At 45.4% G+C, this 27,753-nt stretch overlaps 2 protein-coding genes across 4 annotated transcripts; one reads left to right on the plus strand and one right to left on the minus strand.

Moving 5' to 3' along the window:
- Nucleotides 1–791: 791 nt before the first annotated feature.
- UTP15 (UTP15 small subunit processome component) lies at nucleotides 792–18,740 on the minus strand. Of its 2 annotated transcripts, XM_004586164.4 has the most exons (13): nucleotides 18,549–18,737; nucleotides 16,199–16,366; nucleotides 15,108–15,200; nucleotides 14,832–15,016; nucleotides 12,436–12,614; nucleotides 9,489–9,614; nucleotides 7,429–7,564; nucleotides 5,506–5,590; nucleotides 3,328–3,477; nucleotides 2,545–2,646; nucleotides 2,282–2,415; nucleotides 2,049–2,107; nucleotides 792–1,508 (listed from the first exon to the last, which is right to left on the minus strand). In XM_004586164.4, the coding sequence occupies exons 2-13, from the start codon at nucleotides 16,286–16,288 to the stop codon at nucleotides 1,291–1,293; spliced, it is 1,557 nt and encodes a 518-aa protein (XP_004586221.2). In that variant the 5' UTR covers nucleotides 16,289–16,366; nucleotides 18,549–18,737; the 3' UTR covers nucleotides 792–1,290. The 2 variants fall into 2 exon arrangements, with proteins under 2 accessions (XP_004586221.2, XP_058512323.1); XM_058656340.1 differs by lacking the exon at nucleotides 792–1,508 and having other exon boundaries at nucleotides 2,070–2,186; nucleotides 18,549–18,740.
- A 1,349-nt stretch (nucleotides 18,741–20,089) lies between these two features.
- On the plus strand, nucleotides 20,090–27,471 carry ANKRA2 (ankyrin repeat family A member 2). Of its 2 annotated transcripts, none has more exons than XM_004586163.2 (8): nucleotides 20,090–20,441; nucleotides 21,164–21,322; nucleotides 22,786–22,851; nucleotides 24,679–24,776; nucleotides 25,259–25,384; nucleotides 25,914–25,980; nucleotides 26,377–26,457; nucleotides 26,875–27,471. In XM_004586163.2, exons 1-8 carry the CDS (start codon nucleotides 20,153–20,155, stop codon nucleotides 26,928–26,930), a joined length of 942 nt encoding a protein of 313 aa, XP_004586220.2. In that variant the 5' UTR covers nucleotides 20,090–20,152; the 3' UTR covers nucleotides 26,931–27,471. The 2 variants fall into 2 exon arrangements, with proteins under 2 accessions (XP_004586220.2, XP_058512331.1); XM_058656348.1 differs by having other exon boundaries at nucleotides 20,349–20,454.
- The last annotated feature ends 282 nt before the right edge of the window (nucleotides 27,472–27,753 follow it).

Raw genomic sequence — 27,753 nt, forward strand, 5'->3', positions numbered from 1 at the left:
GAGTCCACGCCCTCCGGAAGACAGGAAAGTAGCCTGCTTTTTCTGTTAAAAACAAAACCACTTTGTTTGCAGAACTGAGATTGTGAGAAAAGATTTGTATAGCAAAATCTTCCTGGGAGACCGCATCCTGATCAAGACATCCACGTTCCTACAGGTTCTGAACCGAGGCGGCACGGGACTGGGGGAGGGCAGGAGAGGCAGCAATGCTGAACTGAGTGTGCTTGGCAGACTATCCATCAGGAACTGAGACATCTCAGAATGTCAAGAAGTAAGAATCTCTTTATAAAAAGTGTGATTTACATGGAACTTTCAAAAACACAATGATGTTTCAAAGCAAGCTGCTCTAGCCTGAGGTTCTGAAATGGAGACAAACAAATATAAATACAGCTAAGAGACAGAATACTTTTCAGAAGGTTACACAGCTACAAGATGAGCTCCAAACAGCACATGTGTAAGAGACTGAAACACTCTTTATTGACAGAGAAAAGATAAATGTTATCACTGCCCTGAAACAAAGCAAAACCTTGGTAGAAAAGTTACATATTGAAGACAAGAGATAAAAAAACATGGTCCAATATGAGTTTACTTGTAGATCATATTCTGGTCAGGAGCGTCAAGATTAAAGAAAGAAACCTGGGAAGCAAGGCACGAACGTTTCACTGTCAACTTTTAGCTGCCAAACCCATCTCATTGCACTTAGAGTTCACATCCGGGAGGCCCGGTCATCACCGACCACCAACATGCTGCGCCCGAACAGGTGCAGTTCTACCGCCCCTGCCCGCTGAAGCACAGCAGGTGTTCCAGGAGAGAGTGAACAACGTGCCAGAGGCCTGGACATCCCACACACAACGCGAGCACAGTCTCGTGCCTGCCGTTTGTACTGCGGTGGTGTTTTCTGGGACCGAAGTAAAAAGCAAGGCTCCAATCCTGCGGCAGGATTCCCAACTGGAACTTTCTTCAAAGAGGGTTTGCATTGGAACTCCCACATGAATGCCTGTTGACACAGAACTGTGCTGCATGAAAACCTGCATCAGCGCAGCCAAGGAGGACAGGTGACTGCGACAAAGGACATCTTCTAGCAAAGATGTCATAAAATAATTTAAATCGCTAGAGGGAAACACCTTGGCTTAAAACTCGTGCTTTCTGCCTATTCATAATTATTCCAGTCTCTTCCATAAAACTGCTCTGCAAATAGTTTTTTAAAATGTATCGCACAGTTCGCCAATATTTAATAAGAGTCAACTCTATTCCAGTGTTGGGGTTCTTATACAGTGTCTTGGTAAGCAGGTACTATGATTCTGTCTTCTTGTTATCTAAAAATCCATCTGATGAATGGTCCAACACAGAAGTGCTTTCTTTCCTTGTCATGGTAGCAAAAAGCATGTCCATCATTCCCAAGGTTTCGAGCAGTTCTCTTTGGTAATCAATCTCTTTTTCTACAAGTCCTTGCAGTACCAAAAATTTTTTATCAACCACAGGTGATTGACCAATCACAGGCAGATATATATCTAAAGAGAGAGAGAGACAGAAATTGTGTTAACTAGAAACATCTTGCTATATAGTAAGTAAAAAGCAATCATTAGGAAAAAAGGCATAAAGATGCTAAATATAAGACACTGAAAACCTACTTACTTCAGAGCGATAATTCACAATTTACAGGGAACACAACAATCAAAGTTAATCGATCTCCAGGATGGAGTAACCACAGCCTGATTGTCATTTTCCCACTAAACAGTCATAATGGCCATTCTAGATGCTTATGAAAAATCTTTGAAAATTAACCTTAGTCGCATCAGCTGAAATTTAGACCACTGTAAGCAATTTATTCAATTTTAAACTGCAATGATTCGTTCATACTACATATACACCAATATATATTATTTATATATATCCACAGGCATGTGCAGGAATGGAACTGGCTCCCCTAAAACACTTCCCCTTTTAATTTGTATTATTATTTTCACCACGAACATTCCTGGAGTACTGATAAGGCACATGCTACTTCAAACTGATTCCCATTTTTACTTTAAGTTTTATCAGCTACTTACCAATAATTATTTCCGCAGCATTGATCAAAACAGGAGCAAATCTTGGCTGAGGCAGATTCCTACAGAGCAAAAGTTGTATTAAATGAAAATGACAGACTGAAGAGGTTCCTTAAGATAGACTGAACTGTTCCATCAGCTCTTCGAAGGAAGACATGGCAATAAAGGCCCCTCATTTAGTGAGAAGGAAGGACTTTGGACACAAAATACAAGCATTTCACAAACACCGAACACACCTTATCAAAAAGTTAAGAACACGAGTGATTTCCTTCTCATCGCGGCCGGCAAGGGCATTAGCGAGCACTCCTCTCCGACTGAGCTCCTTGATGATGGAGACCGTGACCTCGGGGGTCTTGAGGGTACACTCCGGCTGCAAGGTGCAGAGTCAGCATTAGCAGGCCAGACCGCACGACAACGCGCTGTCACTCACCGCAGACTCTCAGTGCCACAGTCCCAGGCCACAGGGACACACAGCATTTGGACAGTGCCCCTCCCTCACCTCAAGGACGCGATCGAGGGCCTTAGAGATCCGGAAATGCTTCAGATCCCTATCATACAATTCCAGGTACTTCTTTGCTGGCCTGTTGATGGCAACGTCATCCTGCACGGGAGAGCAGAGCACAGGGAGGGACGATCACTGCAGCGCACTTTCAGAATGAGGCAGCGTCTGCTGAACCCCACGCGCCCCTAGACCGCACCATAGATAACTTCCACACGCCCACAACGGAGGTTAGCCGGAACAATCTGCCAGATCACAATGGCTTTGTTCTGATAGGATTTTAATGTACAACACACAGAACTAACTGCCTTGATTCTGGGAAAAAAAATGACTCCCTTTTCAGCCTCTTTCATTGTTTTATTTCTTTCTCTTTTAGTAGAAGGAGAAATAAAACAACAGCTCCAAGACCCCGAGATCTCAGCCCATCAACTCTGGACACAGGAGGACGTTCTGGACCAAGCGCAGCTCCTTAGTAGCTTCCTGCTTTCAGACAGCTCTCTGGGGACCCGACTGGCTCTGCTGCTCAGGGTTCTTGAGAAGATCAGATCAGAGAGGACAGGAAAGGCCCCGGCACAGATGCAGGGGAGCCCTTCACACTGCATTATGATTCAATGAAGCCAATCCTATGTCCCAGAATTCATCATGATCTCCCCAGCCTAGCAATCCACACACAACTGTGATGTAAAGAAAAACAAAATAAGCTTAGATGTCGAGTGTCCTTGTTGGGCACGTGCAGGGATGGAGCTGGCTCCCCTGAGAAAAATAGGAGAGAAACCAACATACCCGCTGCTTCATGTAGCTTTTCCCTTTAACAAAGGTCCGGTACGCAGGCCGCCTTCCTTTGGGAAGAGACTCCTTCTTGGCCTCAGATTTTCGATGTTTCACACTCAGAATCCCATTGGTCATTCCCACAACTATTGTCTCATCTTCGTGCTATGAGAAAAATTAGTTAGTACATTTCTAACTCAAACATTACAGTGCCTTCAGTTGTAATTAATGTTAAATTAATGCTTCCTGCTTATCTTCTCCTGCGCCAAAAGTTCCATTCAGACATGTGGAACATGCCGAACAATGATCTACACAAAGTGTTGGAGCGAAATCAGTTTTCCTTCTAGCATTCTGTTCTGTTCACAGAATTTTAATTCTTACAAAACATCACTGGCAAAGTTTGTAAAATGCACAGGTAACAGAATCTTGGAAAAGTGTGAAAATACTTTTCCTGTTTCCACATATATTAGAGAAAGGAATGTGGCCCTGACGTTGTGGCCGAGGGCAGAAAGCCACAGCCTAGTGTACCAGCATCCCAAAGGGGCACCAATCTGAGTGCAGGTGCCCTGCTTCTGATCTATCTTCCTGCTTACACTGGAGGAAAAGCACAGGCGCTCGGCTTCCGCCTGCTCAGCCACGGCCGCTGCAGCCTTTGGGAGGTAAAGCAGCACATGGGAGCTCACTCTCTCTGACTTTCAAATGAACAACCTTTTACTTACTTCTTTTTTAAAAGATTAATTTCTTTTTATTGAAAAGGCAGATTTTACAGAGAAAAGAGGCAAAGAAAGATCTTTCCATCTGCTGGATCACTCCCCAAGTGGCCGCAACGGCCAGAGCTGAGCTGATCCGAAGTAGGGAGTCAGGAGCTCCCTCCAGGTCTCCCACACGGGTGCAGGGTCCCAAGGCTTTGGGCTGTCCTCAACTGCTTTCCCAGGCCATAAGCAGGGAGCTGGATGGGAAGTGGAATAGCTGGGAAGCGAACCCGCGTCTATACGGGATGCCAGCACTTGAGGCAGAGGATTAGCCAACTGAGCCATTGTGTTAGCCCCAAATATAATCTTTAAAAGAACTGAGGGCAGGCAGTTACGTAGTGCAGGACATGGTAGCCTAATCGTCTACCTGCAGTGCTGACATCCTTATATTGGCACATCCTTAAATGGGGTCAAGTCCCACTTGCTCCACTTCCTATCCAGCTCCCTGCCATTGAACTTGGGAAGGCAATGGAAAAGGGCCCAACTAACTGGGCTCACACACCTTTATGGCAGACCTCGAGGAGGTTTCTGACTGCTTTCGGACTAGCCCGTCTCCAACCCTGGGGCATGGCCCAGGGAATGCAACACCTCACTCTCGGCCTTTCCCGTCTTTTTCTCTGTCACTCTGCCTTTCAAACAAAATAAAGAAAGAAATCTATTAAAAAGGAAAAAAGAATTACACAGTAACATTTCCCCAATCTTATCCAAGAAAACATTTTTAAATTAGCTTTGCCTCTTTCTGTTCAGATTTCTATGTAAAGTATTAAAAGACCCTCCTGTCACATGCGGCTCCTCAAAAAACTCAACAGAAAGAACTCAAACGGGAGACAGCTATTTCGGGCCCGGCACAACGGCTTTGTCGGCTGATCCTTCCCTTACAAATTCCAGGATCCTGCGTGGGCACCGATCTGTGTCCTGGCGGCCCACTTCCCATCCAGCTCCCTGCCTGTGGCCTGGGAAAGCAGTAGAGGACAGCCCAAACCCTCGGGACCCTGCACCCACGTGGCAGACCCGGAGGAGGCTCCTGGCTCCTGACCGGCTCAGCTCCAGCTGTTGTGGCCATTTGGAGAATGAACCAGCAGATGAAGATCTTTCTTTTTGTCTCTCCTTATCTCTATGAACCTGACTTTATTAATAAAAATAAATCATAAAAGGACACATTTCCTTTGCTGCCCCCTGCACATCCTGCCTTGTATTTTCGCCTGCCCGGAGTTCCGCAATGTGCAGTTCCAGGTTGGAGAACATCTATGTCCTGCCAGGGCCAGGCCTTCCTGTTAGCAAGGCTTACAGCATGGCACAACTTCAAGTGCTACACTAAGTGGGTTCCTAGATCAGAATTCACGGGAGGTCATGAAGACAAAGCACATTGCTGTGGCTTACTTCAATCCCAAAGAGACCCTAAAATGCCCGTGGGGACAGCGTAGCGAGCCGCAGCACTTACCGACAGTGCAACACTCAGAATGGAAGCCGCGTAGTCGAAGCTGTGGACGACCTGGTAGGAGGTTGTGCTGTACACTTTCACCTTCCTGACGAGAAAAGCGCGCTTTGTCACGAATCAGCTCAGAAACAATGGTAAAATGCAAAGTTCCTATTTTCTGAAAACTCATTTTTAAAATCTATACATTAATGAAAGTGATTACTAATGTTAGTTTCAAACGACTTCGTCACTGAATCCCTTAAAAATGGGCTGAGTTTCAGCATTTCCTTCCCAGGTTTCTTTCAGACCATGAGTGGTGCTCTGTAAAGGAGGCAGAGGACAGACCAAGCAGCACTGCCATTCCGAGATGGAAAACGGGTGGAAGAGACGCTCGTGGGAGGTCCCCGGGCCGTGTCGCTCCCACCGCACCCAGGCAGCTGCTGCCGAGTGCCCTGCCAGCTCCCCAGCCCCTCTGCGAAGGCAGCACCACGCTCCCAAGCTGGGACAAAACTCAAAACCTCTCCAGTCTGACAGCCACCGCAAACAGAGCCAAATGACACCTGGCTTTCTACAAAGTTACACTATCTCAGAGGACGTGTGCATTATTCACAAAACAAACTGTGACAAACTAAACTTTCTTAAAGTTTTCTTAATTATGTTTTCTACCTTTTAAATATTTATACTAATAAACATGGTAAAACCAGTTTTTCCCAGCAGCGAGAAAATTAGAATAAAATGATCAATAAATGAATATAACTAACTCCTAAAAGTGTACTGTAGTTCTTGCTGGATGTGGCTACTAAGCACTCAAAGCAGGGCTAGACAGAAAAAGGAAATGAATCTATTCTACTTCTAAAACTGAAGGAGTAATTACAAAACACTATGGACTTGCTTTAGATAATTCTGATAAATCAAGAATTTTACACTGATTACATGTTAAAGTGCATTTTATACATTATACATAATTTTTACAAGACATACGGGGATACATAAAACACATAGCCAGGATTAATTTTACCTAGAGACTTGTTTTTTACCTTTTTAAATGTGGCGACTAAGTCACTTAGGATTTTATTTCTACTGGACAGCACTATTCTAGAACGTTAACTAATAAAATATAAAATGTCTATTTAAAATACTAGTAGTTGGTTCACTTTAATGTCAACAAAATATTTCCATGAAGTTTTAAATTTTAAATATAAGATAGTGTACTTGTACTCAGTATAAAAATTTCAAAATTAACATATAACAATGGAAGAAAGTTAAAATAGCTTTAAAAATAAATCAGTGTTTACATAGTTCAATATCCTTGCTTAAAGAAATGAGTTACATCAAGAAGGAAAAAGTGGCTAAAGTCCTCGCCACATCCTACATAGCCATGGAAAGGATTAATGTAGACATTCATTTTGTAAGTATTTTGTGAACCCCAACAAAACTGCACATTTTCCCATAATTTCACTTCTCGAGGAGTGATGAGGTGACGTAATCCAGTGATTTCCAAAGCCCCGAAATCCCATATGGGCGCCGGTTCTAATCCCAGCAGCTCCGCTTCCCATCCAGCTCCCTGCTTGTGGCCTGGGAAAGCAGTCGAGGACGGGCCAAAGCCTTGGGACCCTGCTCCGCGTGGGAGACCTGAAGAAGCTCCTGACTTCGGACTGGCTCAGCTACGGCCACTTGGGATTAGTGGATAGAAGATCTTCCTCTCTGTCTCTCCTTCTCTCTGTATATCTGACATTCCAACAAAAATAAAATAAATCTTAAAAAAAAAACCAAAAACCCAAAACCAAAAAACTAGCGAGTATACAAAAAACACAGAAGTGCCCAACTCAACACTTCTCCCTTCGGATATCATCAGAACATTTCTCAGAGACTGAAGTGATGAGTCACTTTCTCAAGCAGTAAGCACCTGCAACAGTAACGATGAAGAAAGAGAATTGAAGTTCTCACCGATCCAGCGAGCCAGAGAGCAGCCTCTGCCCGTTGCTGCTCAGACACAAACACGTCACTGTCTTGTGGTGATTTTTCAAGGACACCAATAACTGTCCTCCCTTTAATATGTCCCAGACTTTAACGTACCGGCCTCCTACAAAACAAAACAAAACAAAACAGGCAAATTATTAGCTCACTTTCAGCCAGTTTCTCAAAATTGTTAAAATCTAAAATGGATCCTTCACTGGGCACTCCATAGCGTGGAGGCTGGAGGAAGGTCTACCAGGCTAGACTGCCTGTTTAAGCCCACTCTGTCACTTGTTGCGGGTGTAACTTACGATGACCATGGTTCCTATATTGCAGAACTGTTAACACAATGAAATGATTGCACATGTGTAAAGCGCCCAGACCTGCCTGACAAAGTTACAAAGTGTCACACAGGGCTGGTATTGTGGCACTGAAGGTGAAACCACCATCTGTAGTGACGCCCATCCCATACTGACACCGATCTGAGTCCTGGCTACTCCAGTTCATATCCAGCTCCCTGAAATTGTTCTTGGGAAACCAGCAGACGATGCCCCAACTGCTTGAGTGCCTGCTCGCATGGGAGACCCAGAGGAAGCTCCTGGTTCCTAGCTTCCGGCTTCTGGCTTCAGCCTGGCCTAGTCCTGGCCAATCAGGTTAGCTGGGAAGCAAACCAGCCAATGGAAAACCTCTCTCTCTCATAGACACAATCTGTAACTTTTTCAAATAAACAAAAAAAAAAATCTTTTTTTAAAGAAGTAGAAGTAAAAATACTTCATTTTAGGAAAATCATAATAAAATCATTCTTTAAAAAATAGAACTCCTATATAGCCATGGAAAGGATTAATGTAGACATTCATTTTGTAAGTATTTTGTGAACCCCAACAAAACTGCACATTTTCCCATAATTTCACTTCTCGAGGAGTGATGAGGTGACGTAATCCAGTGATTTCCAAAGCCAAGCAGAGATCCAGTAGTGACAACTGAGTGGGGGCACAAGGGCCAAGCTCTCACCTGCCCTCATGGGACGGCAGGTGGGGAAGCAGCTCCCAGCTGGCACCTCCCCAGGGAGCCAAGACTCTGGTCAGCCCACTCCATTCCAACATCTGGACAGTAAGGAATCACCTAGGACCACCCAACAGCTGGCGGCACAGTGGACATTCAGCAAACAGGTTCTATCCCACTCAGCCTGGTTTCCATGTCTCAAAGTAACAGGGAAGAAATAGATGGACCTGACGTTATCAAATTAGTTTTAATCAATGCGTCAGGGTGGCCGAGCGGTCTAAGGTGCCAGACTCAAATTAGTTTTCATCAAACAGGTGCTGGGGAACACTCTACAGTGCAGGGTAAGCAGAAAAAACAGGGGCGTACAGAAAGTCATCTGGGCAAGTATGAAAACACACACACCACCTACACCTTCCCGGGATGGCAGCACACTTACTTGACTGACACATGACAAATCACATGACCACGTTACCAATATGAGAACGCACTATACTCAACACAGCCAATCACCAAAATAGTCCTAGTTCCAACCCGAGGGAACATGCATCCAGCCTTGACTTCCCCATTCAGCCCTTCGCAATCAAGCAAGTCCCAAGCCAGACAAGCTGAAAGAAGCTGTTTTCAGGAGCGGCGCCAGAGCCCTCAGGCAGCAGTGACAGGAGGCGCGGTCATGTCCAGGGTCAAAGACCAAGGCACAGGGCCAAGGACGTAATGCAGACCCCGAAGTCAGGTCTGGGGTTTCCTTTCCTCCACTCACACTTCTCCGTGGACAACTAGTCAAAATTGATCTCCTTGTTTGTAAACCCAGACACCCACCTCACAGGACTGTCAAGGGTATTAGAGGCAATCTCATTGTACAGTGTCCGGCTCAGGTGAGACACCCAGTAAATGTTTCTCTGTCCCATTGATCAGTTGTTTATATACTGCACATGCAAATTAAGCATACACCAGGATGTTATAAAGAGTAACTGAAAAGGAATTACATGATTCAAGACCAATAATACTGCTGAACATTATTTAAAAATATATATATATATATATACACATACCTGCAGATACGAGGAGACCGCCCGAAGGGAACAGCAGCACACTCTCCACGGGCTGCCCGTGCTCCACAGAGAGCACGCTCCCACTGCTCCGGGCGTCAAACACCTTCACAGTGTGATCGTAGGACCCTGGAACAAGAAGCGTGGCGTAACGCGAGCGTCACTGCTTAAAACAAAGCAAGTCACACATCCTTAAGTGCGCCTAGGCAACAATTCTATTAAAGAGAAACAAGATTTATTTATGTATTTGAAAGGCAGAGTTGGAGAGAGAAGAAAGAGGCACACTGAGATCCTTCTTCGGCTGATCCACTCTGCGAATGGAGAGGGTTGGGTTAGGCCAAATCCGGCAGCCTGGAACACCATCCAGGTGGCCCAAGCTGGTGACAGCGGCCCGAGCGTTCAGCCAGCCGCACAGCCCTCCCAAGGGCATTAGATTCAAAATAATTCATGGATACAATTCTAAGATAATGGTATTCCTTCCTCCCTCCCTTCTCCTTCTCTTGTTTAGTTTTTGAGATAATACAGTTTACATTTACGTTACAGAAAAAAGGTTTAATGCTTCACCAACTATGAAGTTTAACAAGCAAAAAAGCAACAAGACCCAAATTAGTAGGAATACAGACAATAGTCATAATAATGATTGAGTGGAAAAAAGACCGTATCACCCATACACAGTGAATTCCAAAGTAAACATAGATCATTAAAGCTCCAGAGTAGTTTATTATTAATCAATGGTTTGACAAAGGTATAAAACAAAGTTTCACAATATTGTATTTGAAGCAATATTGATATACACAAGCATTTCTTTCATTTTTGGTTTTAGTTTACCTCTTGCAAGAAATTTTAGCTCCCACACATAAGGGAGAACATGTAACATTTTATGAGTTTTTCACTCAGAATAGTGTCCTCCATTTGCAAATAGCAGAACTTCATTCCTGTCTATGGTGAATACCATTTCATTTATGTATTTATGTGTGTGTGTATAGATACATATATATATATAGGACATTAATTGCTCAAAGTCATCTCAGTGGATGCCACCTGTTGGATACTGTGAACAGGGTGTTGCTGCAGCTGCAGAAGGCAAATGGTCACTCCTAATGCCTGCATCCCACACAAGACCAACGTGTGTCCCGGCCACTCCACTTCCAATCCAACTCCCGGCTAAAGTGTTTGGGGAAACAGCAGAAGACAACCCAATTGCTTGGGCCCCCCTGCAACCCATGTGGGAAACCCAGCACCCAGCCCCAACCACTGCAGGGATTTGCAGAGTGAACCAGTAGATGGAAGACTTCTCTCTCTTCCAATTCTACCTTTCAAAGAAACACGTATCTTAAAAAGGAATGGAGGAAAGGAGAAAGTGAGGGAGTGAGAGAGGGAAAGAGAGAGAGAGAAAGGGAATAACAAAGAAAGAAAAACTCTGCATTAACTTCCACAGTGACTAAACTAATGTACATTCCCAGACCTGGTGCCAAGTGCCATTGATCAACTGACTAATCCTCCCCCTTCAAGCACCAGGATCCCATATGGATGCTGGTTCATGTCCCAGCTGCTCCACTTCCCACCCAATCCTGTTTGTGGCCTGGGAAGGCAGCTAAGGATGACCCAAAGCCTTGGGACCCTGCACCAACATGGGAGACCTGGAAGAAGCTCCTGGCTTCTGGCTTTGGATTGGCTACGCTCTGGGCATTGAGTTCACCTGCAGAATGAACCAGAGGATGGAAGATCTTTGTCTCTCCTTCTCTCCATAAATCTGCCTTCTGTAGCCTGGGACAGTAGCCTAGTGGCTAAAGTCCTCGCCTGGCATGTGCCAGGATCCCATATGGGCTGCAGTTCATATCCCGGCTGCTCCACTTCTCTTCCAGCTCTCTGCCCCTGGCCTGGGAAAGCAACAGGGGATGGTCCAAAGTCTTGGGACTCTGAAACTGTGTGGGAGACCAAGAAGAAGCTTCTGGCTCCTGGATTCAGGTTGGTTCAGCTCCAGCCATTGTGGACATTTGGGGACTGAATCAGCCGATGGAAGATATTTCTTTCACTGTAAATCTGACTGTCCAATAAAAAATAAATCTTTTTTTTTTTTAAATCTGCCTTTCCAATAAAAATAAATCTTTAAAAAAAATTATATTCCCAACAGAAAACTCTTTGATGGAATTTTGAAGATAGGTATATATATCATGAAGACAGAGTACCCCAAACTTTCTCCATGCAGTTTCTAAAAAAGCAATACACTTGGCCTGTAGTGGAGGCTGGTAGGCTAATCCTGCATGTGCAGTGCTGGCATTCTCTATGGCTGCCGGCTGGAATCCAGGCTGTCCCACTTCTAATCCAGCTCCGCACAGATGGTCTAGGACAGCAGAAGATGGCCTAAGTCCTCGGGTCCCTGAAACCCACATGGGAGACCCAGAGGCTGCTGGCTTCGGGTCAGCTCCGTTCTGGCTGTTGCAGACATTTGGGGAGTATATCAGCAGGTGGAAGATTTCTCACTCTCCTTATAGCTCTTTCAAGTAAAAGAAATAAATCTTAAAAAAGCAAGCAAACAAAAAAATTCACTAAATTTTATCCCAGAAGACAGCCTGCTTCTTCAAGACAACTGTCACTGCCACACTCATTGGGGACCCCGCACAGGTGGTCTGGCTGCCCTGACACTGTCACACGCCTTGGGGACCCCGCACAGGCAGTCCGGCTGCCCTGTCCAGCTGCCAGAAGTGCTGCTGTGGGAGCTACAGGCCTCATGTCCAGTGAGACCTCAAGACTGCCTGCCACCTCCAAATGTGCCTGGCAGCCAAAAGTCACCGCCAAAAGCAGAAGTTTAAAAAAAAAAAGGCATGGAAAATTAATCACACCTATTCCTTTATAAAAAAAAACTGCAAACTCCTGCCCCTGAGACCCAGAGCAGTATCTCAGTGCATCCTTGGAAGGTTATCTGCTTCCGGAGGGAGAGGTCACCAACCTGTTACAAAGAGATCTGGGTTCAGCTTGCTGGCACAGCCACACCTCACATAATCAGAATGTTCTCTGAATGTCAAGATTTCCTGGGCATTCGGAATGTCCCATAACTTAACCGCACAGTCGTCTGCTCCAGACATCACACGGTACTTGTCAGCCGTGAAATCCACCGTGTGAACTGCTCTGCAAGATGAAGGATCAGCAATTAGAAAGCAAGACCAAGTTACAGCTCTGAAATCATCTAATATAAAATGTTCCTCTTCCCTCGGTAACTAGAAAGTAGCTCAGCTTCCAGGAATATTCATCAAGAGAAATTATGAAAGAAAAATCTTTTAAATGGTTGTTTCCCCAAGCCAATTAAAAAAATCTACTATCGGGTCAGGCGCTGTGGCCTAGTGGCTAAAATCCTCGTCTTGAACATGTCAGGATCCCATATGGGCGCCACTTAGTTTCCGGGCAGCCCCACTTCCCATCCAGCTCCCTGCTTGTGGCCTGGGAAAGCAGTCGAGGACGGCCCAAAGCCTTGGGACCCTGCACCTTCATGGGAGAACCGGAAGAAGCTCCTGGCTCCTGGCTTCGGATCAGCGTAGCTCTGGCCATTGCAGCTGCTTGGGAAGTGAATCATTAGACGGAGGATCTTCCTCTCTGACTCTCTTCCTCTCTATATATATCTGACTTTGCAATAAAAATAGATCTTTTTTTAAAACTGTGCTATGACATTTAGAATATTGAAGAGCCTTAAAGTTGTATTTTCTAACTTCCTAATAACTCTACTTAGCTGTTTAACAAGACTGAATGTTTAAATACCAGAGCATAGACACCTTTACTTCGAAAAAAAAATTCCCTTATTTTTTTGGAAAGGCAGATTTACAAAGAGAACAAGGGACAGAGAAAATTATCTTCCATCAGCTGGTTCACTCTCAAAATGGCCACAACAGCTAGAGCTGAGCTGCCCTGAAGCCAGTAACCAGGAGCTTCTTCTTAGTCTCCCACACCAATGCAGGGTCCCAAGGCACTGGACCATCCCCCCCACTTTCCCAGCCCATAAGCAGGGAGCTGGATAGGAAGTAGAGTAGCCGGGACACAAACCAGTTTTCCCTTGGTCTCGGAAAATCTGCCTTTCCAATAAAAACAAATCTTTAAAAAAAATAAAAAATCCCCAAAGTTGCCACACTGGAGCTAGTGCTATGGTGGAACGGGTGAGGTCACGGTCTGGTGCCACAGCATCCTGCACACGGGTGCCAGTTCAAGTTGTAGCTGCTCCACCCCCCATCCAGTTCCCTGCTCATGGCCTCAGAGAGCAGTAGCAGATGGCCTAAGCCCAGGAACCCCAAAAACCCACATGGAAACATAGAAGAATCTCTTGCCTCCTGGCTCTGGACTGGTCCAGCTCTAGCCAGTATAGCCACTGGGGGACATGGAAGACTTCTCTCCCTTTCTACCTTCCAAACAAAATATAAATTAATTTTTTTAATGTCAACAAATAGGATAATGTTAAGTAAATTTCTATTTACAAATTTTCAGTATTGGGGTAAGACTGTCCTGATACTGTCCAATAAAAAATACTTTTTTGATTTTAAGCCAATACCAAATATTAACAGTAACATTGGTTGCCTTGAACCACATTTTCAGTACAAAACAGCAATGGTTACCCCATTTATCAAGGGGAAAATATTACAAAGTAAAGAAAAAACGGCCGGCACAGTAGCTAAAGTCCTTGCCTTGCTTGCACTGGGATCCCATATGGACACTGGTTTGTATCCTGGCTGCCCTGCTTCCCATCCAGCGCCCTGCTTCCCATCCAGCTCCCTGCTTGTGGCCTGGGAAAGCAGCAGAGGACAGGCCAAAGCCTTGGGACCCTGCACCTGCATGGGAGACCCGGAAGAGGCTTTGGATTCCTGGCTTTGGATCAGCTCAGCTCCAGCCATTGTGCCTACTTGGGGAGCAAACCAGTGGATGAAAGATCTTTCTCTTTTTATCTACTTCTCTCTGTAAATCTGATTTTACAATTAAAATTGATAAATTAAATAAACCTTAAAAAAAGAAAGAAAAAAGGAAATCCACCTTTTAGCTTGACCTCCACTGCGACAGACAGTGCAGGCCTGACAGAGCACTTGCTAACACCTGAGTGTCGCCCCGGGAAGTCTGCGACCCCGGCCTCAGCCGAGCCCCTGTGGCACGCGACTGCCCCTGCACATCTCCCCAACTGCAGGTGGAACCCTACAGAACTCACGTGTCCCGTGGAACTCAAGTGAGAAACTCCACCTTAGGACAACCAGGAGCCAAAGTGTGTCAGGGTGCACAGCCTGCACAGAGCTGCATTCACGTTTTTATTCTAAGCCCACACAAGAGCCTACAACAAGGCAAGCAAGTGCATATGAAAACCCAACCCCCTCTTACTTTGAGTGGCCTTCAAACTGCCTGAGGGGAGCCCTTCCACTGATATCAAAAAGCTGCACCCCACCGTCCTCACTGCCAGCCACCAGCAATCTACCATCCTGCCGAAAAGTCGCACAGTAGGCTGTGTCTTTAAATCGGGAAAAGGTTTTCACGGGTTCTTGCGAGTATCGGCCATAAATGTGAATCTACAAGATAAAAAACAGCATTTCAGCACATGCCTCAAGACTGGTAGTGAGAACACAAAAGGAAAGCAAAGCAATGTAGTGTTGAACTTACTCTGGAGGAAGCTGTGACAGCGTAATGATAAGGTGGCTGCGGAGAAAAGTCTACTTTCGACACGGCACCAAATTCCTTAATCTGAACAGGGGTCTTAAAAAAAAAAAAGGTAATATTTTCTATCATTTGTATCGTTTCTTCCTGACCATTCCCTTTTGTTCTTTGTAATATTAATGAAGTGGTATGTAACAGAAAAGTATAAAGCAAGCCAAACAGTCATATCCCCTCAGCAGGGCTAACCCTGTGGCCAGCAAGACAAATGTCGCAATGGTTGCAGAGGCACTGAGCCAACTTCAGACAAGCAAGATGCCCTTCACGACCAACATTGTCCACCCACTACCAATGAACATGTGGTTTTTTCCCCCAAGATTCTGTATTACAAATAGTACTTCAATGAACATTTGCATGCATACATCTTAGAAATTTTGCGGAGTATATCCATTGTTCCAAGCTGTTAACAGTACAAAACGAAAAGGCATATGCATCTTAAAAATCTTAACAGACACTGTAAGTCGGCCTCCACACAGTCTGCACTGCCCTGCTCAGGCCACGAGGATGAAGTGTTTCAGTGATGCCATGAGCATAGTTGAAAAACAACACATGAATTACTGTCTTGGGATTCTTTATTTGTGAGTGAAGTTGAGGCTCTTTAATATATTTATTGGTCATCTATGTTTCTTTTTTTTTCACAAACCTGCCATTCCTAAGTGTCGTCCACTTTTCTACTTATTCGTTCTTCAAATAAAATTTTATAAGCCTTTTTAAAGGCTACAGAACTAATACCACACTGCCTCTTCCTTCTATTAACAAAAGGCCTGAATATGTCCTCTCGCGTGTGAGATTCCTATTCTAAAATGTATCTCACTTGGCATTTTTTAATCATCTGGTCTGTTAAATACTCATATGGTTAAGCTGATTAAACAGTTGCAACTTTATTAACAAAATTCCAAGAAAAAAAAAAACAGGTATCAAATGATCTGCCCCACCCGTAGGCTGACAGTGGACTCTTAATTACTGGTTGTGTCAGCACAAGAATAGACAACGCTGAGAAACTGGCAGAAACACAAATCCCCTGTCACGCCCACACTCACCTTATAGTTGTTCCAGTACAAGGTGTCCTGAGTGACTTTTTCTCCGAGTACAGGATAGCTCTGAATGGCGACAGGCTTATAGCCAGCCATGATTTCATAGAATGGCACTGTTGTTTAGGTGAACAGCTTGGAACTGATGTGGGAAATGATTACAGTGACTGTCTTAGTCTGAAAGAAAGAACATGCCATGTTAGCACAGTATCTATTCATAAACTTTCACAGTTAGCATTTGACACTACGCTTTCCTCCCAGTCTGCGCGGAAGTTTAGACATTAGTGACCCAGAGACCATTTCACTGTAACCCAGCAGAGACCATCTGCACCTAAAGAATCCTAAGAAGGGCTCCAGCCTGCATCACCTACTGGGTCACACCACAAGCTGCACACACCTGTCCTCTCCCCTAGACACCTGCAGATAGGTCTGGCTCCACTTTCCAGAAGCTCCAGAGAAGCAAACTGAATTAGTGTTCACTCTTTTTGGATGTTTGTATTTATCTACCACTTGGAAGGCAGAATGAAAATAGGAACACAGAGTGAGAGCCAGCAACACATATCTCTCCCCTGCTAGAGCTGGGCCAGGCTAAAGTTGGAACTCCCGTTTCAGTGGTAGGAACCCAAGAACCTGCGCCTTCGTCCACTGCAGGTGGACAGGTGCAGCGACAGGCAGGGGTGGGCCAGGGGCTGGATCCCAGGTGCTCAGCCAAGGGCTGCAGGTGTTTGCTGCAGTTCAACCCACTGCACCAAAATGTGTGCCTCTACTGTCCACATTTTTGACAACAGGAAACATAAAGGGAGGGTTGCAAATACAAAGTGTCCTGAAGCGAAGCTTAATAAGATGGCATTTAATCTGTGAATATAGTTCAGGGGCTTGATTCATTAAAAGTCTAAAAACACTACAAGAGGAAAGCAAAGTGAATATTCTAATGTGTATGCCTGATGCTGAGTTTCAGGAGTCGGCATTTCATGGCAGGGTACTGAGCTGCTGCTTTTGAAGCTGGCATCCTATCCCGGCTACCCTGCTTCTTCTCCAGCTCCTGCTAATGCACCCGGGAAGGCAGAAGAAGACGGCCCAAGAGCTTGAATCTTTGCCATCCACGTGGGCAAGCTGCGGGGAGTTCCTGGCTCCTGGCCTCATCCTACTCCACACCTGATTTCTGCAGATACCTGAAGAGTGCACCATTGAAGATGTGTCAGTCGCCCTCTCAAATAAAGTATAAAATTCTCAATAAAATTAAAAGTGCTCTATTAGAGCGCTTAAAACCAGGTTAATTTAAAAACAGAAGAGGAGCTGGTGCCAATGGCATATTAGGCTAAGCCTCTGCCTGTGGCATCAGCATCCTATATGGGCGCCGGTTCTAATCCCGGCAGCTCCACTTCCCAGCCAGCTCCCTGCTTGTGGCCTGGGAAAGCAGTCGAGGACGGCCCAAAGCCTTGGGACCCTGCACCTTCATGGGAGAACCGGAAGAAGCTCCTGACTTTTGCAGGGTCTCTGTATCTGCCATCACAGCCATTTAGGGAGTAAACCAGCAAATGGAAGATTTCTCTCTCTGTCCCTCCTTCTCTCTGTAGCTCTGTCTTTAAAATCTTAAAAAAAAAAAAAAAAACAGAAAACAGGACTAAAGATGTCTAAAATCAAACTCTAAACGAGTGACAGAATAGGACAAAACTTTGATCAGACATGTAACTCAATCAGGGCACCTTCCCAGGCCTGATTGTAACAGAGTCAAGGGTAACAGGGAAACGACTTCATGGATGCTACTCATCCCGGATTTCCAAAAGCCTGAAACCCTCCTGGGCTCCCTGGAAACAGAAACCATCGGTGGGCCAGGTGTCCGCCCCGCCATCCCAACCTCTCTCTGTTGGCACAGTGCAGGCGGATCTGTGAGAAACACTTGAAGACTTTACAGGGAAGAAGTGAGATGCAGGAGCAGAAGTTGCAGATTACACAGTAAACTAGAGGCGAGGGAGGAGCGCTCAGTGGGGCGCGCGGGGGTGGGGAGCACGATCCCAGGAAACTGGACCGCAAGCAACCCTGGGGATCAACGAGGCAGCAGACACCCCCCGCCCCCGTGGGGGCCGCGCAAGAGCAGGTCAGGGAGATTCTTAATTCTACCTGAGCAGCGTTCCGAAAACTACACCCGGAGTAGAACAGGGGATCGGTTCCATCGCTTACGCGGAGGGAACATTCGAAACCCAGAGAACCTGCCCAGTAAAGACACGCGACATTCCGCCCGGCGCCCCAGACACCCGCGGAGGACGACCGGGGCGAGGGACCCGGAGGCGCCGGGAACCCCTAACGCAGCACCCCGCCGTGCCTCCGGGCTTCCCGCAGCCGAGGCGCCTTCACCTACCTCCGCCCGGCCCCGAAGGCAACCCTCCGGCGTCCGCCAGCTCCCGGCCCGGACCGGGCCGCGAATCTTACACGCGGACCCACCGGGAGTCGCGGACGCACACGGCGACCCTGGCGTCGCGCGCGGATGACATCACGGCGCATGCTCACGGGACGCACGCCAGGCCCGCCTGACGCAGAGGGCGGGCCGAGTGGGCGGGGCCACGGGGAGGGTCGGGAAGGAGGAGGCGGCGTCCCCGGACGCACGGGCGGCGGCCTCTCCCTAGTGACCGGCGGCCGTGGACCACGGTGACCCTGAGTCTCGGGCTGAAGCACCGCGTGACCCGGAGGTCCTCCGCGCGGCGCTCAGAGCCGAGCGTTGTGGAGCCAGCCGGCGCGGGGGAACACTCGGAAGTGACGTCACGGCCCCAGCCAGCCGGAGCCGGCCTCGAACCCGCGGCCGCCGGCGGTGGGAAGGCCGGGGCGGCAGGACTGCGGGGCGCCGGGCGCCGCTGCCGCGCGTGAGGGACCATCCCTTTTCCCTGCACGTTGCTCGGCCCATCTGGAAGGCGCCGGGGGGCCCCGTGGTGAACGCCCTCCGGAACCCCGGGTGCGGGTCCTGACAGGTGAGTGGGTCCCCGCCGCCCTTTTTATTCTCCTTACATCCTCTTGGGGGTCAAGTCCTTTCCCCGCCCCGAGCTGTCGAGCACTCTAACCTGTCAGCCTAGCTTCTCCCGTCGCATGATAAGATAATAAACGTTCAGGTCCCACCCATCCCGCCAGGCCCGGCTGCTGCTCTTCCCCCTTTTCCCTCCTCAAAAACCCGTCCTTTTCTGCTGCAAGCCCTCATTTGCAATGCAAAAGCTTCAGGGATGAAGGGATCCCAGAAAGCTTCGTGTGCAACCAGGATCGCACAGCTGGGTCTTGGGAACAACTGCGGAAGTTGGAGCGGAAAGTGAACCTGCTGGTGATGAGTTGTGTGCAGGTGACTGGGGCGGAGCCCCGCCTAGAGCTGAATGGAGCATCTCAGGATTAGGACTTGTGCGAACAGTGACGCCCCTGCAGGCTGCTGGGAGCCCTCCGGACGTGGCTGGGAGACTGGGAGCCACTTAGCATGTTGCACAAATGAATTCTTAAGTGAGAGGTTATCGTTTTAGAATACGTTGTTTTGTGTTGTTAGCTTGATCTTTCATCCACTTGGCAAAGTTATGCAGGTTCAGGAAAAGGGACAAAGAGTAGCTAAAGTTCATTGGCACTGCAGTGCCTGGAAGAATGTTACTGTTCCGCTTGCTCTTCGCCAGGGTCTGTAAGGTTAGTGACGGACCAAGTGCAAAACCAGCTTGAGGAACTGCGGGGCTTGAATTTATCCTCAGGCTTTCCTGCCACTGGAAAGTGTATGTCTGCTTTCTACTATGTGCGGGAGCGTTTGTAGGTGTGCAAAAGCACTGTTTGAATACTTGCATAAAACAATTATTTTTTTTTGTACTTTTTGCCTAAATTGATGGAATACATTTTTGTAATTTTTTTTTCTTTCAGATTTTCTTCTAAAGATCTGAATTTCGAAAATACACTGGACGCTACTGGGCATGAAGAACTGTTTTAATTAGTAGTCCTGGAGCTGCAGACATGGCTACATCGGCGAGTCTGGACATCGGTGCCCAGCTCATAGTGGAGGAGTGCCCCAGCACTGAGAGCCTCGCAGGCATGCCCGACATCAAAATAGAACACCCGCTGGACCCACATGCAGAAGACGGGGCAGCTCAGGGCGTAGCCATGGGAATGAAATTCATTTTGCCAAACCGATTTGATATGAACGTGTGCTCTCGGTTTGTGAAGTCCTTAAACGAGGAAGATAGCAAAAATATTCAAGATCAAGTGAACTCCGACCTGGAAGTGGCATCTGTCCTATTTAAAGGTTGGAAGTTATGGTATACATATGTCTGCATCTGTTTTTGTTTATTTGGATGTGTGTGGGGGTGTGCATCGGGGACTGGGGGTGCGTGGAGTTTTTTCGTTATTCTTGGCTTTTTTTGTTTGTCTTTTCTTATCATGAGATTTTCAGTGTGAGTAGAGTCATGTTGTAGTGGGATTTTCTAGAATTACACAGAAACCAAGACTAAATTTATGGAATGTCCATCTTAAAGAAGTTTCTTTCTTAGTTATTAAATGACATTCTCTGATGAAGTTTCTTTATTTTATGAGATGAGAAAATAAATTCCTTGGCCTTTTAAAAGCAAGGTATTAACATAAGGCTGCTTCAGAAAGCTCCTACACAAAAGAAATTAGACAAGCTTATCTTGGTGCAAAAAAGGTTGAAATTGTGTGTGGTTTTTCGTAATGTAGATGGTTTCTGAACTGTTGGATGGCTTTTTAGAGTCTGTTCCATGGGTACGGAATTTGCATTAGGTTTTGTGTTTTACTACATCATGCTGCAGATTCCTTTTCTGATGACCTGTTACATGGTGAAGCTAACCTCTGAGGATGATCTTGCTCGAGGTTAATACTTTACTTTCTGGAGCTCTCATGATGCTAGCATAGACTTTATGATGAAAATAACATCATTTGATAGACAGGAATTAAATCACGAATTTTGTCATTAAAATACTGTTTTATTGTGTTTACATTCGTTTTCCGAAGCTGAATGCAATATCCATACATCGCCTTCCCCGGGAGTTCAAGTAAGGCATGTCTACACTCCCTCCACGACAAAGCATTTCTCGCCCATAAAACAGTCAACCACTCTGACCAACAAGCACCGTGGAAATGAGGTCTCCACCACACCTCTGCTAGCGAATTGTAAGTACTGGCTGCTGATGCTGTAGGATGCGCCTACTGGCTTAAAGAATTTGGCTTTTAAACAATAGTTTCATTAAATGCATATTCTTTCTGCCAGCTCAAATGGTATCTTAGTAATTTTAATAATTTAAACTTTTCATATACTTTTGTATGTTTAAATATTTTGTGTTTTATGTTACTGCGTTGAAAACAAAGATTGAAATATTTAACCCCCCCCCCCAAAAAAAAAAGAAATATTGAAACCATTATAACTTTACTATAAAAACAATTGAGTGCTTCTGGACTTAGTGCAATTTAAGACATTTTGTGTTCTTGGGGTACGAAGTTTCTTGTTTTACTAGTAAACTGGATTACTCATCAGTAAATGATTTTGTGATTAAATCTGAGTGATTTGTTATGATATTCCATTTGAATAACATGAATATGTAAACATGTTTTTTCAAACTTTGAATACACAGTTTAAACAATGTACCCTCATTCTAGAGGAAACCAAATTAATTTTCTCTACCTGAACTAGAAGATATTTATATGATACGGGCATGTTAATGAGAGAAGAAGTGGTTAGCAACTGTACAGTTGTACGGTTAGTAACTGCGTTTGAGAAAAGAATGTGAGTGTATGTCCGTTCTAAAGCCTGGTGCAGTCTGTCTTTAGAACACAGTAACTCCCCCGGGTCTGAGTCACCTGCTGTCGCCGGACGATCCTTCGTTTCCGTACAACTCCCACTCCACTAGTGCACTGCCTTTGTTTTGCTCACACAGATTTGCCCATGCCTTCTAATCGTCTTCCTTTGTACGTTAAGGCTACCCAGGCATATTACTGAAGTCAGTGACCAAGTAGTACTAACATTCGTAAAGGGAGAACCCTGCCAAAGCAATGCCTTTCTTGGAAATGAAGAGATTCTCCAAAAATATTCTGATCAGAACTGATGATTTGAAAAGAACTAGAGGCACCAGCATTGTGGTGTCATGAGTTAAGCTTCTGTCAACATCCCATATGGATGTTGCTTCCAGTCCCAGCTGCTCCACTTCAGTCCAACTCCCTGCCAATGCTCCTGGGAAAGCAGCAGAGGATGACCCAAATACTTAGGCCCCTGCTCATGTAGGAGACATGGGAGAAGCTCCTACTTCGGACCAGCCCAGCTCGGGTCCTTGGTGGCTGTTTGGCTAAGTGAACCATCAGATGGAAGACCTCTCTGCCTCTCCCTCTCTATGTAACTCTGATTTCTAAATCTTTTTTTTTTTTTTTTTAAGAAATAAATCCATGGAAATCATTTTTACATGATAGCATTTTTCTGGAAAAGAGTGTTATTGCCCCACATGAACCATGAGGTGCTTATCATGTGTCCTGCAGGTGGACATGAGCCATGGGGCGCTGGTCACGTGTCCTACAGGTAGATGTGAACCGTGAGGTGCTAATCATGTGTCCTGCAGGTGGACATGAGCATCTGTGGTTTGTTTCAGCTTTGTCTGTTCACCAGCTGGCAGCTCAGGGGGAGATGCTCTATCTGGCTACTCGAATCGAGCAAGGTAATGGCCTACTTTTACGTATTTTCTTCAAAACATTAATGTTTGTTGTGTGTGTCATTGTTTTATTTTAGTACAGGGAAGCATAAAGCTATAATCTCACCAGGCAAGATACCCTATCAGAGAGCTCAAAAGCATAAAGTATACAAGCTGGAACTTCCTGTAAGACCCTGTTCATTCCTTTCAAATGCAAATATTGAATTTCCTAAGTCTTCAGAAAGTTTTTCTAGGAAACATTTCTGTTGCTATTTTGGATAATGAAAAAGGATAAGTTGCAGGCTTTTTTTTTTCTTTCCAGTTTATGTTTTCGAGACCTTTCCATATAGGCACATAAAGATTTTTTCGTTTCTTTTGATAATCCCATAACATTATAATGTATTGCACACACGTGTATTATGTTCTTTGTGCTTGGATTTTTTCCTTTGTTTTTTTAACTGTTCCCCGTGCTTGCCATTGTCAGCTGCCGGTATTGTTGACCCTGTAGTGTATCCATAGCATGAGTTTTCTGAGTCAAGGGGTATAGTAATTTTTCTTTTATTGATGTTATCAGATGTTTGTCCGCACACCACAGCCAGAATTGCTACTTCCCAATGCCCTCGTTCACATGGGATATTGTCAGACTTAATGGTTTCTCATAGTGGTTTTATTTACAATTTCTAAAATATTCTGTTTTAATTTTGTAGTGCAAACTCTCTTCTGTAGGTTGATGCATAGGAGCCCCATGTAAGTTGAGGAAAACAGCTCCTTGGTGTTTGTGTCACCTACATTTGCCCCTTCTGTGCGTTTTTGCCTTTGCTTTTGCTTATGATGTTTTGAAACAACAGTTTAGCATTTGTAAGTGCTAAATTAATTTTTGTCTTTGCAACTTTTGGGTTTTATATTCTGCTTAGAAGAGATTTTCCACTCTTAAGGTAATAGAAAAATGTACATACTCGTTATCCTGAAGCTTTTGTGGGTTTCTGTTTGTTTTTATATTTCGATCTGTGACTCATGTGGAATATGTTTTGATACAATGAGATAAAGATAAAGCTTAACTTTAGCTTTTCAGAAAACTCACCAGTTGTTTCAGTATTGTTAATTGACTTCAGGGAGTTTTGAATCATGCCATTCTTTTCTAAGAAAGACATCATCTTTGTATTTCTGATTGCCCATAAATGTATGGAGATTTTCTTCGCTGTCTAGTAAACAAAACTTTTGGAACTTAGTGGACTAATTCCAGGAGATTAAGTAAGGTTCAGGGTGTAACTGCATGTAGTACTTTTTTTACACTCTGCAGGCCTCATTCATATTCACAAGATTAGGAGAAATTCAAAATCAGGAACGTTAGCAGTAGAGTAGAAGGGAGCCCTCGTAAGACTTGGAAGTTTTTACAATGTGTATATTTATGTAATGCTAAGGGCTATCCCGTAGCCCTGTTTTTTGTTGTAATCCTCCTAACTATATCAGAGTGAGCAAGATATTACTCATTGTATTGGAGAAAGTAAGTGTCTTCCCTGGTCACATGTTGGAAAGTGGCAGAGCAGAATTGCAACTGGTCTCTGGAGGCCAAGGTCAGTGTCCTGCTGACTCCTGGTACTGAGCGTGTATCTTACCTGGTAGTGTCTGTGTGAACTGTTCTGCTCTGGGAACCCTGCTGTTGGCGTTGAGGCACGAGCGAATACTCAGGCTGCACAGTGCAGCGACACGCGGTAGTACTTCAGCGAGCAAGAATCGCACAAAGAGAACTTCATTGAGTAATACAATCGACTTTTTGGAATGCCAGTATTTTCATAGTGATATTAATATGTGGTTGTTAAATTAGATCACAAAAATTGCTTTTCTTTTAAATAGAAAATGTTATCAATCACACGGATGAAGAAGGATTTACTCCTCTGATGTGGGCTGCAGCACACGGGCAAATAGCTGTGGTAGAGTTTCTACTTCAGAATGTAAGGAAAATGCCTCAGCAAATGTGTATGTCTAGTGTTAAGTGTAGTTAAGTCTTCAGTAGTTTTTATGTCTCCAACCAGCTAGATGTAATGATGGCGGATGCAAAAAGTTCTCAATGCTTTGCATATTTTTGTGGAATTTGGACCTTACTAGGAAGACAGTACTAATGGTACCTGAAACAGTGAGAAATACTTGTATGTGCAGACACTTGTTAAGTCCTATCAGCCCTATAGGAGAAGGCTTCCCGGAGGAGCTGTGACCCGACTAGAGAGGAAGCGTAGTTAGCATGGACGCAGAGGGAGGAGAGACGACGTCAGAGCGTCTTGGTAACAGCAGTGGCCATGGAGAGAAGTTTCCATGATGTGTTTTTTTTAACCTCAGACCATTACCTGATTCCAGTGTTGAACTGTAGTTATTGCTGACAGATGTAACCACATCCTTGTTGCAATTAACAGTCTCTTGTGTCCACTTTGCACGGCAGGGTGCTGATCCCCAACTGTTAGGACACGGCCGAGAAAGTGCACTGTCGCTGGCCTGTAGTAAAGGCTACACCGACATCGTCAAAATGCTGCTTGACTGTGGCGTCGATGTAAATGAATATGACTGGGTGAGTCTGGCATGGAACGGAACTGTGACTGTGTCAGAGAACCTGGATCCGGTGCCTGGCCCTGGCTCCTGGTCATACGGACCCCAGAAGCCCTAGTGAGGACTCGGGTTACTGCGTCCCTGCCACCTGGTGGAGCCTGTGTCCAGGTCCTGGCTCCTGGCTTCCACCTGGCCGCATCCCAGTCGCTGTAGGCTTCTGGGGATTGACCTAGTGAATGGTCTTCCCTTCCTCTCCCCCAGGTGCTTGCCTCTCTCTCTTTATGGCTCACAAATAAATAGTTTACATCTTTAATTACTGAAATAAATTCTATGATTTGTTTGGTTTGGAGAAACGATCAGTGTGTCAAACACCTGGAAGATTAGTTCATGAATTACTTGGAAGAAAGAATTACTGTCCAAACCGCAATTGCTAATTCTGATTTAGTTTCCTCCCAGGAGAGTAAAATTAAATTTCACATGCCCAACTTGTAGCAAAACGTCTTCCAGCAACATGAAGTGGGTTAAATCTTGCTCACATTGTCCTTTTGCAGAATGGAGGGACGCCTTTGCTTTACGCTGTACATGGAAATCACGTGAAATGTGTCAAGATGCTGTTAGGTAAGCCAGCAAAAAGCAGGTTTGAGTAGGTGCCCTGTGAGCATGGCCCTCCCACCAGGGCACCGACCCCTGGGGTTGCCGCCTGAGCAGCAGGTCTGTCCTCCTGGATCCGCAGCCGCAGCTTTTGTGGTTATTGCTTTCATTTTGGCCCTCGTGTTGGAATCCTCTCTTGTCTTTGCTGCCCATAAGTGTCCTTCTGCAGACTTGTGGTCAGCTGTTGGTGAGGCCAGCGTGGCACAGGGCACCTTTATGTTAGGGCTGTCTTTCCTCAAACGTGCCAAAGCGAGTTCTGTGCGCCCTGTGTCCTCTGCAGTTTGTTCAGCTTGAAATACGCTTCCAGGCTGCTGAGGATCTGCCTGCTGTTTTATAAGGTTTTTTTCTTGTATTCTGGTACAGAAAATGGAGCTGACCCAACAATTGAAACTGACTCAGGATATAATTCTATGGACTTGGCGGTGGCCCTGGGCTATAGAAGTGGTAAGTACGGAACTCGCAGGGTTCATGGGAGTGGAGTTCTGTAAGTAGCAGAGGGTGGTGACCCAAAGCATCCTCATCTCTGAGAGTCACACAGCACTGCCTGTCACTCTAACACCTGACGTGCTGCTGAACTGTGGGCAGAAAGATTCCTGCAAGGCCTGCAGATGATTGACTTCCTGTCTCCCCATCAGCTAAAAGTCGTTACGGTGGGACAAGTACACCTCTGTGTACAAGACTGAGCTAATATTTCCACAGTCAAATGCTGTGCTCTGGGCTCTCCTCGGTTTCAAAAATATGAAACCAGGATACCTGGATACTTACGTGTGTTCTGTTTACAAGGACGTTGTGCTTCAGGAGACCCGTGCGGGTGTTCCGTTGAATTCGGCAGTCCGTACATTTCAGCGTCATGTGCTCTAGTCCAACAGGTTATCGAGGCCCACCTGCTGAAGCTGCTGCACAGCATCAAGGAGTGACGCAGGCACGCAGGGCGGCGTCCGCCCTCCCCCGGCCGCCTGGGCCCCAACGATAGCTCTGTTTACTGACACATTTTACCTCAGTTGCAATATTTACTGATTTTTAGTAGTTTGAATAAGTATTCCTTTGAGTAATTCACTGGTTTATAATAAGATTAATGTTGATTTTTTTTTTAAATCAATGTACATACTGTATACTTAAAATTCTAAATGAATGTTTTGTGGCATGTACGTTTTTATGGTACAGATGGTTCTCTGTCTTTGTATGAAGTGCTGTGATGTTGACGTGTGTGGAGGTTCTTGTGCCCTGGTTCTTGTGCTAACCCATTGACTGCCTAGGGTTTGCTGTACGTCTGTAAGGGAAACACTTGTTATTGTTCAAGTAAAAAGTGCACAGTGTGGCTGTTTACAGAATGACATTAAGTAAGTACTCTGTCCGTTTACATGTTAATTTTTTAAATTATATAAGATTATTAAGATGATTTGGATTTTTTTTTTTAGAATTTTTTAGTTTACCTGTCCAGTCAGGACACTTCATTGTATTAAACAATATAATTAAAATAAATTAAATATAAGTAAATCAAGATGTATTATCATTTCTAGCAGTAGATTTAGAACTTTTTTTTTTTAATTATTTATTTGAAAGGGAGAGGAAGAGACACAAAGAGATTTCCCTCCCACTGGCTCCCTCCCCCTGTGGTGGCAGCTGCTAGGCCCGGATGGCAAAGAGCTGCTTCCAGACCTCCCACCTGCTCTTGCTACTTTGCCGGCGCATCAGCAGCGGGTTAGATCAGCCCCGACACAAACCAGCACTCGTTTGGGT

Source organism: Ochotona princeps, chromosome 28 (genome assembly GCF_030435755.1).
Source record: "Ochotona princeps isolate mOchPri1 chromosome 28, mOchPri1.hap1, whole genome shotgun sequence".
Taxonomy (NCBI): domain Eukaryota; kingdom Metazoa; phylum Chordata; class Mammalia; order Lagomorpha; family Ochotonidae; genus Ochotona; species Ochotona princeps.

Excerpts from the sequence above, each read along its gene's own strand:
- UTP15 (XM_004586164.4), bottom strand. The coding sequence starts at position 16,288 with ATGGCTGGCTATAAGCCTGTCGCCATTCAGAGCTATCCTGTACTCGGA. Across the intron at positions 2,108-2,281 it reads GTTCTTAACTTTTTGATAAG|GAATCTGCCTCAGCCAAGAT; the intron begins GTGTGTTCGGTG and ends TTTGCTCTGTAG. Across the intron at positions 1,509-2,048 it reads TGCTGCGGAAATAATTATTG|ATATATATCTGCCTGTGATT; the intron begins GTAAGTAGCTGA and ends CTCTCTCTTTAG.
- ANKRA2 (XM_004586163.2), top strand. The coding sequence starts at position 20,153 with ATGGCTACATCGGCGAGTCTGGACATCGGTGCCCAGCTCATAGTGGAG. Across the intron at positions 20,442-21,163 it reads GGCATCTGTCCTATTTAAAG|CTGAATGCAATATCCATACA; the intron begins GTTGGAAGTTAT and ends CGTTTTCCGAAG. Across the intron at positions 21,323-22,785 it reads CACACCTCTGCTAGCGAATT|CTTTGTCTGTTCACCAGCTG; the intron begins GTAAGTACTGGC and ends GGTTTGTTTCAG.